At 40.9% G+C, this 14,372-nt stretch overlaps 1 protein-coding gene across 4 annotated transcripts in view; it reads right to left on the reverse strand.

Annotated features, from left to right (window-relative positions):
* Spidr (scaffold protein involved in DNA repair) overlaps positions 1-14,372 on the reverse strand; it is a 217,147-nt gene that overhangs the window by 35,499 nt on the left and 167,276 nt on the right. For all 4 annotated transcript variants that reach the window (XM_075970685.1, XM_075970694.1, XM_075970704.1 and 1 more), the window contains one exon: positions 9,124-9,264. In XM_075970685.1, coding sequence (XP_075826800.1) covers positions 9,124-9,264 — 141 coding nt within the window. The remainder of the gene's footprint in view (positions 1-9,123; positions 9,265-14,372) is intronic.

Here is a 14,372-nt window from a genome sequence, read left to right on the forward strand (position 1 = left end):
TATTATATGTATATTTCTGCTCTTGATTAAGGTATTGTGTTTGTGCAGCTCATTTAAAAAATAGTGTATAATTAAGAAATATAGGTTAATAATCGTCTATACTAGTCAAGCTTGTAGTCATGTTAGATTTTCTAGATGTACAGAGATGTATTTCAGATAGATAGGAATTCTTCAAACTTTTCAAAGACTACAGAATTCTTAAAACATGTTTTAAGAATTTAGGATTTTTCATGACAGTGAGACACATCTGCTCCTGGCAGCACCAACTACTTAAAGAGGAAGATGGGCATTGAAGAGGCTCCTTATGGAGTTGGTTAGCCATTTGGGCAAGAAACTGCTCTTGCCTGGACTTCATGAACTGGACATGCAGAACACACAGAGAAATGACTGTTGAACTTGCCTAAAGGTGAGACCATCCTTCAGGGTTCCTGCTTCATAAAAGATTCTGCAGACATTCTACAGGACACAGAAGAAAGTGACTGCCAAACTGCCAACATAGGCAGAACTGTCTTTAAGATTTCCTGCTTTATGAAAAAGTCTGCTGGATACTATGGGCCTGTGGGCTGAAGATGGATGTCCCAATGATACAGAAGAATTTTAGGTGACTGTCCAGGCAGTGAGATGTTTCTGTCATTCCTAGAGTTTTGGAAGTTGCTTACAATGCACTTCCTGTTTACTTAGGTAATATTATATCCTTCTGGGGTCTTTGATGAAGTTGAAGAATTTATTAATTTAAGATGTGTTTTCTTGAAAGGATCCCTTGAGCCTGGAATTGAAACACTTACATTGCTAGTTCTTTAGCTCTGCCTCACAATCTTGTCTTAAACATCTCCTCTCTCTAAGTAGGACTCTGATTTTATGTGTGTAGTTTGGTTGCATGTATGTATGTACATAAGGGCATGACCAGTGACTGAGGGAGTCAGAGGTTGGGTCCCTTAGAACTGGAGTTGCCAGGTGGGTACTGGAAATGGAACCTGGGTCCTCTGGAAGAGCAGCAAGTGCTCTTTAGTGCTGAGTGCTCTCCCTCCCCTCCCTCCCTCCCCTCCCTTCCTCCCTCCCTCCCTCCCTCCCTCCCTCCCTCCCTCCCTCTCTTTCTCCTTCTCGCATCCTTCATGTTTCTGAGACAGGGTCTCACTATACACTGCAGTCTGACCTGTCCCGAAACTTGGAACCCTCCTGCTTCAACCTGACCAAGTATTCCCTTTCCTCTTGGTCCCCACCCATACTATTCTCAAAACATGTATGAAATTCTATTATTTCTGTATTATTTGTACATGTACACATATTTCTTGTATACATGTACGAATAAAGAAAATCACAGTTAAAATAGAAGATGAATTTTCTTGGAGTGATTTGAAAGCAGTTTTTACTCCAGCTTTTCCACTTTCTAGTTGTATAATACAATATAAAAGCTGCATTGTTTTAGAGACAGGGCCTCTTGTTGCTAAGGTTGTCCTTGAACTCACTGATCTTCTTGCTTCCACATCATGTGTTGGGATCATGCTCAATTTTGAAGATCCCCCACCCCCAACACACAGACAAAAGAAAATCCTGTGTTGAGGCTCAAACCTACAACTTCTCAAATGCTGGTAAGAGCCTTTTACCATTGAGCCTCTGACTCTAAAAAAAAAAAAGATATTTATATATGGGCTGGGTGTGGTAGCACACACCTGTAATCTTAGCTCTCAAGAGGCTGAGGCAGGAGGATAGCAAATTAGAAGCAAGCATGCATGCACGCACACACACACACACGCACACACAGACACACACACACACAAAATAAAAGAAAAAATTTTAAATGAAGAATATAAAGACTCGCTTTACTAAAGAAGAAGATAGTTTAGTTAATTAATTAACTACTTAATCAGTTAATTAACTTAGTGTGCAAGTGTATATATACATTTTTGTGCATGCAGGCACTTGTGTGTATCAATGCATGCACACGTGTAGGAGTTGGAGGACAGTTTCCAGGGCTGATTCTCAAATGCCATCTACCTGTTCTTTTAAGACAGGACCGCTCACTGACCAGGAGATCACCAAGAATACGAGGCTGCTTGGTCAGTGAGCTCCAGTTATCTGCCTGACCACATCTTCCCAGAGCTGGGATCACAAGCTCTTGCTATTATAGCTACTGTTTAAAGTATTCTGGTGAATCAAAAGCAAAAGAGTCTAGGCCTCTGTAATAATCAGGAACTACAACTTAAGCCATAATGTGATTCTAAGAAATATTATTCTAAATATACTATACAGTGGAAAGAGAAAGCAGAAGAACAGCATAACACGAACAGGCGCAACCATTGGATCCCACTTTGTGAAGACTCATCGTCTCCTCACTGTAGTGTGCACACCTTTGCCCTACGGCACAGCTTTAGGGAATGTGGGGAGTAAGAAAATCTGACAACAGCGACGGTTTCTAATGGTTAACAACAGAAAATGTATTCACAATCAAAAGTAGAAGGAAGCTGAGATGTCCCTGGCAGTGCTTACCTGTGCTGCACTGCTCGGCTGCATGAAGCCGTGATTCTGAACACAGCATTGCACTCTGCATGATGTGATGCTGCACAGCACTAGTAAACATTGTCTGAAACACCTAGATTCAGATTTGTTACAAACTGTAATGTTTTACTGTACATATCAAGATTTCTGAACTTATAGAAACATACAGTTTAACTGTAGAAACAAAGAGTTTTCATAGCTTCCTATTATTCTTCAGCTCTTAAGTATCAAATTAGTATATGTTGGTATTTTGCTGTTAGATTTTAAAAACTATGCTGACAAGATTTTTTAAAAATTTACTACACAAATTTTAGAGTTTAGAACAAAATAGTTACTGAAACAAAATCAAAATACCAATCATACTTAGTCAGCATCTAATGCCTCATCTAAAAATAAACAAGCACATCCATCTCATTAGTATGCTAATTTAGCCTATTCTTTAATGATGCTTACACTGATGCCAACATTTTCCTTAAGCACTAGCTACCTTATCTTATTTGCAGACAAAAGTAAAAAATAAATTTGGGGTGCTTAATAATGTGTGGTACAGGATCAACAGGTTCCTGATAGTCCACTGCATTCTAGACTTCAGGGGGAAGAAATGAATTATTCTGCTTTTATTTTTTTTTAAACAGTAATACAACTTTCTTTCCTAAAAGACTATTTTTTAAAAGATTTTCAGGCTATGTATGATATACATGGCTTTTAAAAAAAGATTTATTTATTTTATGTGCACGAGTACTTTGCCTGCATGTGTGTCTCTGCCACACAGGTGCCTGGCAGAAGTCGGAGGGCGCCAGACTCCGTGGAACTGGAGTTACAGATAGCTGTGAGCACCACATGGGTGCTGGGAACCTAAGAAAACTATCATATCACATTTACACACTGTCTGAACCCAAAGTATCCGGTTTGATTATTTCTTGTGCATCTCATATTCCTGGCTTATTATTGTACAACAGAAGACAGCAGGATCTAAGAAGTATCAACATTACTGATAAGAATTAACTATATTTTTGTTTTGAGGATCGGTAGTTCCAACTATAAAACAAATTAAAAGTTTATGTTAATGAATTCCTTGAGAATTGAAATTAATTATCAGCTATAGTACCCAATATACAGGCTTTAAGATTTCACTCGAGGCTCAGTTTATAATTATGGAGCCACATTATTTAATCTTAGTAAGTTTTATGGTCTTTTTGTAAAAGGAGAATACACCAGGCGAGGGGGAACCATTTAGCCCTTATTTTCCTACACTAATCTCACTGGCAAAGCTAGTAACGGTCACTTTCAGTTGGGGGTAGATTAGTGCTGGAGCACTTGCTGCTCGGTCGGCATGCTAGAAGCCTGAGGTTCGATCCTCAGGATCTTCCCTTCCTCCAAATTGGTATCTTCCTTAACATTTTGTAAGAATTTCATTTTAATTTGCTGAATTGTGTGTGGGGTGTGCATATGCTAAAACACACTTGGAAAGGTGTTTCTCTCCTTCTACCATGAGAGTCACCACAAAATTCTTCTTTTACATGGTGCCTCAAGCAGTCAAATCACATGGACAGAAAACAGAACAGTGGTTTCCAGGAGATGGTAAGAGGGGTGGGTGGATACAGAATTATTTAATGGACAATGTGTCAGTTTTACGCCATGAAAATAGTACTGGAGATTAATACTACTGAACTACAACATACAGAAATGCTCAGACAATAAACTTTATTCTCTCATGTTAACCACAAAAGGATTGTTTAGGTTAGTAGGAGAGTCAGGAGGTCATCCTCTCTACACAGTAAGTCTCAGGTCACAGCCTGAGTTACATGAGACCCTGTTTCAAAATACCAAACAGCCAATCAAACCAAGCAAGCAAGCAGACAGAAAACCATCTCATATAGATGTAAATATTCCTAACATTAGGACTCAAGGCCTTATTTAACTGACTCATAGGTTAATATAAAGTTTGAGATAAATGCCCCAAATCTGGCATAGCACATGGCCCAGCAAACGGCCATCAGCCGGGGCACAGCAGTATGATGCACTAAATAAGGTATAGAGTAAAGGAGTGAATTACCTTTGTTATTTTAACATTTCGTATTACTGTGTGGGTCAAAGTGCACACACACGTGCCCATGCTATGCTGTGGGTACAGAAGTCATGACTAATATCTATCTACCTTTATGTTGCTTCTATGAATCAGGAATTGGTCCTGAACTGCTTTTAGCAAATCCTCTTACGTTTCTTTTGGCCTATATCTCTTCATTTTATTTTTGTGTGGCACAGAAATTACTATAATCAATTGCAAACACTATTAACAATGTGAAAAAATTTCTCTGATTCATCAAGATGAATAATATTTTTTACATAAGAGTTTTTATTACATTTATTTATTTTATTATATTATTTATTTTATTTATCATATTATTTATGAGTTGTCTGTTTATTTGGTTCACTAAACTGATGCATAGGTTACCTAGGGGGATAAACGTCAGAGGCTGAGCTTTGGAGAAGGTCCCCAGACCAAGAGCAACAAGCATTATGCAGAGAAAGCCAGTGAGAACACCTCACCAGGATGGCTTTGAACACTGTCCAGTTTTCTAAACTTTAACAGAAGCTATGTAACTCATCTTACTCTGAGCAGTCAATAGAGACACTTAAATAAAAAAAAAACAGGGGGGGGGGGAGTCAGAAAAAACCCAAAACTATGCTGGTTGGCTTCCTGCAAACCTCTGGGCTGAGTCTAGAGTCACAGGGTGCTCCATACGCAGGTGTGGATCTGCAGCAGCGACGGATGACAGACGAAAGCTGCTGGAGCAGATCTGAAGGACAGCATGCCTTACTTAGCTTGTGCTTTCCAAGTGTAAGACAGCATTTTCTGTTATAGCCAGACATGTACTCAGGTGGACCTAAATTCTTAGAAGCTGTCCTTCTGTTAGAGTCTAGGAGAGTTGCTAACAGACATAACTGGTGTAAAAAAAAAAAAAAAAACGACTACCTTGTTTTCTGGGCTATGGGTGGATGACTGACCGTGGATGATGTCACTAATAGGCAATTATAACATCCAACATTCCAAACGTATTTAGTAATTTGTTTTGAAGAAGCACAGCTTCCAAAAGAACAAAAAGATACTCCAAATATTTATTTGGATGGCTGCATGCCGAAGTAAAGTGAAATGCATAAAGAAATTAATCCTAATTCCAAGAAGCATCAAATATTTTGCCAGCAAGTTAAATATGGAAAAGGATTCAGACATTTTTTAGTAAGGTGAGCTGGAGGTAGAGAGCACTCGCTGAGCACATGTGAGAACTCAGGGACGAATTATCTGGATCACTGGGGCACTTCCTACAGAAAGCCTACTTCCTTTAAAATGCTATAGAAGGCAGTGAATCTCCCAGGGTAACACAGAACTAGAGGAAATATTAAATGCATGTATAACATGATGCTGGAAGAATATAAAATCTACAGAACCACAGATCCCACGTCCCAGGCCTGTCCATGCCTACCTGCACCAGAATTTCCACAATGTGCTCCCACAGTCTCTAGTCAGAGTAGCTCTCTGGGCCATCGTGGGCCATGAAGTGTGAAGACTGAGCCATGAAGCAGTCTACGGAAAACACTTCTTCCAGGTACATAACTCTCAGACAGAGCTGTCATTCACCTGAAAGGTGCTATAGAGAGGACTGAGAGGGCAGAGACTAGGCCAGTCAGGAGAAAGGCTTGAGAATGTTCATGATTTTAGAATGGCCACAATGAGTGGTCATTACGCAAAGCAGAGAAAATGCTATCAACAAATGATTCAGAATGTTCTACAATTGTAAGGGGCTTACCAACATTAGAAGCTCAGATGTTACTATAATTAAATAAATATCAATGTGATAGAGTAATATGTGACTTGAAATGGTAACAATGAGTTTGAGAACCCCAAATTCATTGCTTATAGTATTTAATTATATCCTAGGATAATTCTTTAAATTTTCTCCTTCCTAATGCGCACTGTTGAAATAGTGGCACAAATCTTGCAGAGGTAACCGACTGTTCTAGATAGTTTTATGTCAACTTGACACAGCTGAAGTCATCTCAGAGGAGGGAACCTCAACTAAGAGAATTCCAAGGTTGGAGAACTGGCTGCTCCTGCAGAGGACTGAGGTTTGATTCTCAGCACCTCCACGGCAGCTCACAAACTGTCTGTAACACTAGTTCCAGAGGATCTGATGCCTGCTTCTGACATCCTTGGGCACATGGTACATACAGATCCATGCAGGCAAAAACACTTATATTCATCAAACAATAAATGAAACAATTGTTTTTAAAAAAGAAATGACTTCTATAAAATAGGGCTGCAGGCAAGCCTGTAGGGCATTTTGTTCATTAGTGATTGACAGGGGAGTGCCCATTGTGGGTGGGGCTGTGCCTGGGCTGGTGGTCCTGGGTTCTATAAGAAAGCAGACTGAACAAGCAAGCCGTGGGGAACAAGTCAGTAAATAACACTCCTTCATGGCCTCTGCATCAGTTCCTGACTCCAGGATCCTGTCCTGCTTGAGTTCCTGCCCTCACTGCTTTGGATGATAAAATGTTATATAGACCTGTTAGTGAAATAAAGCCTTTCTTTCCCACTGTGCTCTTGAACATGGCATTTCATCACAGCAATAGTAACCCCAACTAAGACAGCAACTGTATTCTGACTAGATTTGAGGCCTGCTCCACAGAAGAAATCCATGCCTGGCGCTGCAAACCTCGCCAGGGATCCTGCTGCTTTCATTCTGCTAAGCAGACGATGTTAAGCTGACTTCTAAATACAAACGTCCTCCCCGCAGGCAACTGCCACCCTGGGTAAGAGAAGCTTTTTTCTGCAGAAATGAAGGCAGACACACAGGACTGGCCAGAGTGCTGAGAACACGTGACTCTTGGGTGCTCAGCTCTAGCTGGAACTTTCACATCACCCCACCAACATTCCCAGAAGAGGAGACAGAAAGAACCTACAAGTCGGGGTAATGGGAAGAGCGCTGAACTTAAAGCAGCTGTGGTTATCTGCACAGGCAGGAACGAGACCAAGTCAATAATAAGGTAAGTGAACATTCCAGAGGGCAGAACTAATTGGAATAGGTGGTTACATAAAAAAGATGGGAGGGGGAGCTATCAGGGTAGGAAGGCAGAGTGTGGGGTATCTGAGGGCAGCAGGGGTAGGGATCAGGGGGTGAATATGACCAAGATACACTGTATATATTCATGAGTTTGTCAAAGAATAAATTAAAAATACTTAAAGTAAAAATGTCTTCCTTTTAATTTACATGTTAAAAGGAATACTGGTGAAGCAAGAACCACGGTTTGGCCAGGTCTATGCACAGCTACATTTCCCTATCCAAAACTGTTCAGGATAAGGCGCCACAATATTTAGCAGAACAAGTTTGCTTACGATAGCACTAAGAAGTTTTGGTTATTTAGAGACAAAGGGTCCCAGGCTGGTCTCAAACTATCCCCGTAAAGGATGATCGCTTTGAACTCTTATCTTCCTGCTCCAGCTCATAAGTGCTGGAAAAAGCATTAACACTTGATAGTTTAAACAGTTTTGCTTATTTCAACACTCAGGAAGCAGAGGCAGGAGGATCTCTGTGAATTTTGGGCTAGTCTGGTCTACATACATAGAGTTCTAGGTCAGTCAGGGCGACATAGTGAGACCCTGTCTCAAAGGGAAAAAAAAGTTTTGTTTAACTCTTATAAAACGTCTTTTCATTAAATTAGATTTTCATCTAAATACTCTATTTAATATAAGGGATTTTTTTTTAACAGTCATAATTTAGAAGAACTGCAGAAAACAGATCTTCAGTTACAAGGTCAGGAGGTAACACACATACAATATTTAAAAGTTCTGTTTTTCTATTTCCCTTTATTATGACTTAAATGGTCAGATTTCATCACCTAGTTCCAAGATGCTGGGCGTGCTGGCGAGTCAGTTTGCTAGGGTGAGTGGAGCTGGGCGACAGGATTTCCCTCTGCACTAGGTCTCTGCTCACACTAGAGGGTTAAAAACTCACACTCAAGAGTTATTTCTACAAATTTTGCTATCCTTAAGCAATTTTAAGTTAAAATAGTATTCAAAGAGGCAAAAATAATATTACTACCAAGATGTATTAGTTTATAGAAATGAGGAAACATATTTATATAAATGTTAACAACAATTATTATTTTTTTACTGGAGACTTCACTTAGCACACATGTATCTAGAAGACATACTGTTCTTATCCATTTTCTCTTAATTTTAATAAAATATTGGTCAGTGAAGGTGTTTAGTTATTCCGATTGTCAATTATGTTCCTCTGGGAATACTGCACTCAACTGCCTGTCTTCTTTCTTTTTGTTTTTTTCAAAACAGAATTTCTCTGTGTAGCCCTGGCTGCCCTGCAACTCAGTTTGTAGACCAAGGTGGCCTCACTATCACAGAGATCCACCTGCCTCTGCCTCCTGAGTGCTGGGGTAGAAGGTGTGTGCCACCACCGACTGGCTTTTCAAATGCCAGTTTTTACTTTATAGTTCAAGAAGGAGCAGTCCTGGCTTATCGTCTTAAAAATGAAAATTTGAGATCAAAGCATAAAACGTTTGCTTTTTATTCCTTATTATATGAAGCAGGTGACATTGCGGGGTCCTCACCTTCCTCTCGTGGCCTTCTGCAGGACCTTCATGCCCGCCATGGCGCAGGATCTCCCCTCTAACTCTGTGTTCTTCCAGAGGCTGCCGTCCAGGTACACTTCCCCGAACATCCCGCAGGCATCCTGCACTAGCAGGCAGCTCCTGCAAAGAACAGCATATTTATGTTCTAAGTCAGAGAACCAAGACGATCCCCGTCTTCCCTGAAACTCCACCGCAGTCGCCTTCCTAATGGTGAATAAGGGCAAATGAAGTTGGGTTCAAGAACATTTGTGTGTGCGTGTGTGTGTGTACACATGCAATATGTTAGGGGCAATTGCATGTCACAGCATGTGCGTGAGGGTCAGAAGACAACTTGTGGGAGGCAGTTCTCTCCTTTCACCGCGTTAGTCCTGGAGACTGACCTCAAATTGTCAGGCTCTGCAGCAGGTGCCTTTGCTCTTTGAAACATCCTGCTGAACTGTGTTTTGATTTTGTACATGCAAGTATTCAGGTCACTAGCCACACAATACAGGAGACAAAATTATATTTCAGCATGCAGCCCTCGGCCATTGTGATGGAAAACATGACTACACTCTCAACTAAATGCATCACTGCTGCCCAGAAACAAAGGCTCCTCTTTCCCTGCTTCTGTTCTCTTCCCTGAGTGGATGCTCAACATCTAAAAGCTTCAGTGCACAACTCTGAGAATGATAGAGAGCTTCCCCCAAGAAGGCACAAAAGTCACAGACATGCACATTCCCGAAAGATAAAAATCACTGTCCATCTTGGCTAGGTTTCTACTGATGTGATGAAACATCATGACCAAATGCAAGTGGGACAGGAATTCAAGACAGGGGCCTGGAGGCAGGAACTGAAGTGGAGGCTATGGAGGAGCACTGTCCACTGGGATACAGATTACTGAAACTTGCCAGTTAATAAGCAGAATTTCAGTAGTACCTCATGTCTAAAATTCTAGCACTCAGGAGGCTCAAGGCAAGGCTAGAAGAAGTTACAGGCCAGCCTACGCTAGAGTGAGATGCTGATTAAAAAGCTTCTAGCATTTGGGAGGTAAAAGCAGGAGGGTCAGGAGTTCTAGCCCAGCTTTGGCTACTTCAGAACTTGTCTCAAAAGAAAAAACTAAAAAGAAATGAAAAATCAAGGGAGTAAATACACATTTTAAGAAAGAGTGTATTTTTTTTATTTATTTTTATTTTATATATACTAGTGTTTTGCCTGCACGTGTGTCTATGTGAGCGTGTCAGACCCCCTGGAAATGGAGTTGGAGACGGTTGTGAGCTGCCATGTGAGTGCTGGGAACTGAACCCGAGTCCTCTGGAAGAGCAGCCACTGCTTTTAACTGCTGAGCCATCTCTCAAGTCCACATTGCTAAGAGTGGAAAACTCACCAATACTGGTCAAAATGTTTAATTATCAGGATGATGTTTAATTTTAAATCTTTATACTCTTAATAGCCTCAGAATATACAAAATGTAAACTACAAAAAAATTACAGAGACATTAGCAAATCCACATTTATTTTAACACACCTCTTCCAGCCAAGAGAAGCAAAAATGAAAAAAAAACCTTTTTATAAACCCAGTAAGTCTGATTTGCTGGATGAACATCTGAAAACTTCCCACAGTAAAAAAAAGTGCTTTCTTAGGCATGAAGATTTAATTAAAAACTGAACACACCACTGGCTTTAAAGCAAGACTCAATGAGTTTCAAATAAATTTATAAAGCCCACACCCTGTCTCTGATATAATCAAATGAGAAACCAAGCAAATAATAAACATTTAAAAAAATCTTACATTTATAAATTTTAGTTTTTTAAAAAGGTAGGATATTTATTTAAGAAGTAATTATTGCTACCATTATTACTGTAAGAGTGTGTGTGTGTGTGTGTGTGTGTGTGTGTGTGTGTGTAGCAGCGATCCTACCATGGTGCGAATGTGTAGGTCAGAGGACAACTTTGTGAAGTCAGTTCTCTCTTCCACCTGGGTTGAACACAGGTCACTAGGCTTGTGTATGCAAGAGTCTTTAGTGAGGGCCTTACTTTGTCTATGTTGATTTCAAACTCACTGCGTCTGTCAATGAAATTCTGATCTTCCTGACACCACCGCTCAAAGTGCTGGATTACAGATACACACTACCATGCTAGCTTTGGAAATTATACTTATCATTACTTGTTTGTATATTATAATATTTTGTTATACTATTTTTATATATGAATTATATGTATGTATATACATATATACCTATCTCCATAGAGCCATGCTGGATGGAATTCAAGATTCTCCTCTGTCTACCTCCCAAGACGTGGGATTACAAGTATGAGCCATAATGACCAACTGTTTCTGGATACCATAACATCCTTTAAACCCACAAGTCAAACAGGAAATTATAATTAGAAAGAAAATACTATGATCTACTTGATAAAAAATGAAACATAAATGTTAGAGAAATAATAGTATTCCATAATAAAACTGTATTTTTCTATTTTATTTATTTGTTTGTTTGCTTGTTTATTTATTGTGGTAGTGGGAATTTAAGCTAGGGTCTTGCACCTGCCAGCTCTTGCCACCGAGCTATGTCTTCTGTCTTCCTATTTATATTTTAAATCAATTTTCTATGTCTGTATCACAAATTCTACATCAAACCTCTGCAGTTGCCAGCTCTTCCTTAGGCTGCTGCATCCCACTAGCCTAGTCCTAAAGCAGCTCTTCTGGAGGCCTCTCTGGGACAGTGCACATCTGCCAGTGACTACACTCGGGTCAGTGCCAACCCTTCTGTCACAAAATCTGGGAGTTCATTATGCTGCTTTGCAACATGGGACCTCTTATTTCCTACAGTATATACATTTCCTTCCTGTTTTTTAAATTTTATCTATTAGTGTGTGCACATCCACATGTATGTATGTGGAGTCAGAGGAAAACTTGGTGGAGTTCTTTCTGTCCTCCCACTTGTATGTGGGTTCTGGGGATTGAACTCAGCCATTAAGCTTGCTGAGCAAGGCCTTTGCCCATGGAGTCACCTCACTGGCCCCATAGAGTAGTATATATATAACTTTAAATATTAGAGTGTATGAGGCTATCTTTCCCTCTTAAATACTTTCTGAACTCAGAAGCACTCATTTTACAGATTCCCGGAAAGGGAGAAGTAGAAGGTGACATGTTGGAAATCGTTCATGAAGTTGTTGATCCTCTGTGCTCTAAACATCTCGGTCCACTGAGATGGCTATCTCAATTAGATCTAGTTTTCCACTGAAAGTCCAATCATGCTTGCTCTACCCCTTACCTTCCGTTATTGTCAGCACCCTGTGAGGGTAAGAATGGCACCCTCTGCTAGAAGCCACTGACAGGCCTCCTCACTTCCCAGCTACCCCCTCTCTACTTCGTCTGAAGATGTACTTCTAGGTAGAGCCATGGGCACGGGGGTAGATGGAGGTCTGTGGCCAGGCTACATTTCCTGAGAAGGTCCTAGGCTTTCCTATAGGGAGATAGGAGTCAAACTGGTCCTCTGCAAATGATGGCATTAAGGCCTGTCAAATGTCACTGTTTTAAAAGTTAGGATTAAAAAATGCTATGAAACCCAATATCAGGTTCTTCTCTTTCTTGGCTGTACTAAGAAGGGAGAGGTGGGAACTGATACCACTATTTCCTGGTCTGCTTGACTATTGCTTTTATCTCAGATACTGAAGGGAGCTGGAGGCTACTTATGTTTGTTATTTTGCCCTAGGGCAAGTGGTCCTGGATCTTATAAGAGTGCAGGCTGAGGAAGCCAGTAAGCAGTGTTGCTTCCCAGCCTCTGACTCCAAGTTGCTCCTTGAGTTACCGCCCTGGGTTCACGCTGGCTGGATAGACTTTCCCATGTTCTACAAACAGAGCGGAGGATAGTGACATGCTGGCTCATGCCTACAGTGGTTTCCAGCAAACTGGCTAGCCTACAGCAGCACACTAGTTTCCACCATTCCAAGAGCTAAGAATGTCGTCAGATAACATCCTAGGCCTCTCCACTCATTGTGCTGGACCCACCTCTCTGGTGTATCCGCCAATATAGTTTAAACTTGTCTTGATTTATGACTTCCTCTGTTCCATAAAACTATAAAAACTTCATGAAACTGCTTCCACATTAGAACATGGAATTTACAGAGTAACCTACATCCATGTTCCCAGGGCCATGGTCACTCATAAAGGCTTTAGCAAAATAAACTATCTCTTACTCTCTTTACGACGAGAGCTGTGGCCGGGTGGTGGTAGCAGCACACGCCTTTAATCCCAGCACTCAGGAGGCAGAGGCAGGCGGATCTTAGAATTTGGGGCCAGTCTGGTCAACAGAGTGAGTTCCAGGACAGCTAGGACTACACAGAGTAACACCGTCTCAAAAAAACAAAACAAAAAGATGAGAGCTGTGTGGTTTTTATGTTGACAACTGTATCTCAAGTAGCTTAGGCTGGTCTTGAACTTGTTGCATAAATGAGGATAACCTTGAACTTTTGATCTTCTACCTCTACCCCAAGTGCTGGATTCTAACATATATCGTTACTTGTTTAAATAACCCAGTAAGTGTAAGGAAGGTTGTTTCATGAGCACAGGTTGGGGCTTATTTACTGGAGTAATGGTAACTTTACCAGTAGCTACACCACTGAAGAAAAGTGACTCTTTCTCCTCTATCAGTCATTAACTGTCCCGGTGTTTCAGACAGGGGTGGTCCTCATGAGCCCCTCCTTTATCCACGCTGAGCTGTTGCTCGGTTCAATTTTGTGCGAGTAACTCACAGCAATTGTGAGTTCCTGAGAATAGCGGCTACGTCATTTCCAGAAGACAGCATTTTACAGTTGTCTTAGGGATTGATGCTAGTGCTGTGATAAAGACACTGGCCAAAAGCAACTTGGGGAGGAAAGGGTTTATTTCATCAGATGGCTGCAGTCCATCACTGAGGAAACTCAAGGCAGGAACTGAAGCAGAGGCTGTGGAGGAACACTGATCACTGACTTGCTCAGCCATCTTTCTTATATGATCCAAGACCACGTGTCTGGGGTGGCACCACCCACACTGGGCTGGGCCCTCCCACATCATTCACTGATTAAGAAAATGCCCTCCAGACTTATCTACAGTCATATCTTATGGAAGTTTTTCTTAATCAAGAGTCTCTCTCCCTAAAGGACTTGTGTCAAGCAGACACAAAGCTCACCAGCACAACAGTCTTCCCTGTCCTCTAGCTTTTCCATTCCTCCTCCCTCTGTTTGGACATATCTATCTCCTGAGTCTTG

Source organism: Microtus pennsylvanicus, chromosome 1 (assembly GCF_037038515.1).
Source record: "Microtus pennsylvanicus isolate mMicPen1 chromosome 1, mMicPen1.hap1, whole genome shotgun sequence".
In the NCBI taxonomy this organism is placed as follows: Eukaryota; Metazoa; Chordata; class Mammalia; order Rodentia; family Cricetidae; genus Microtus; species Microtus pennsylvanicus.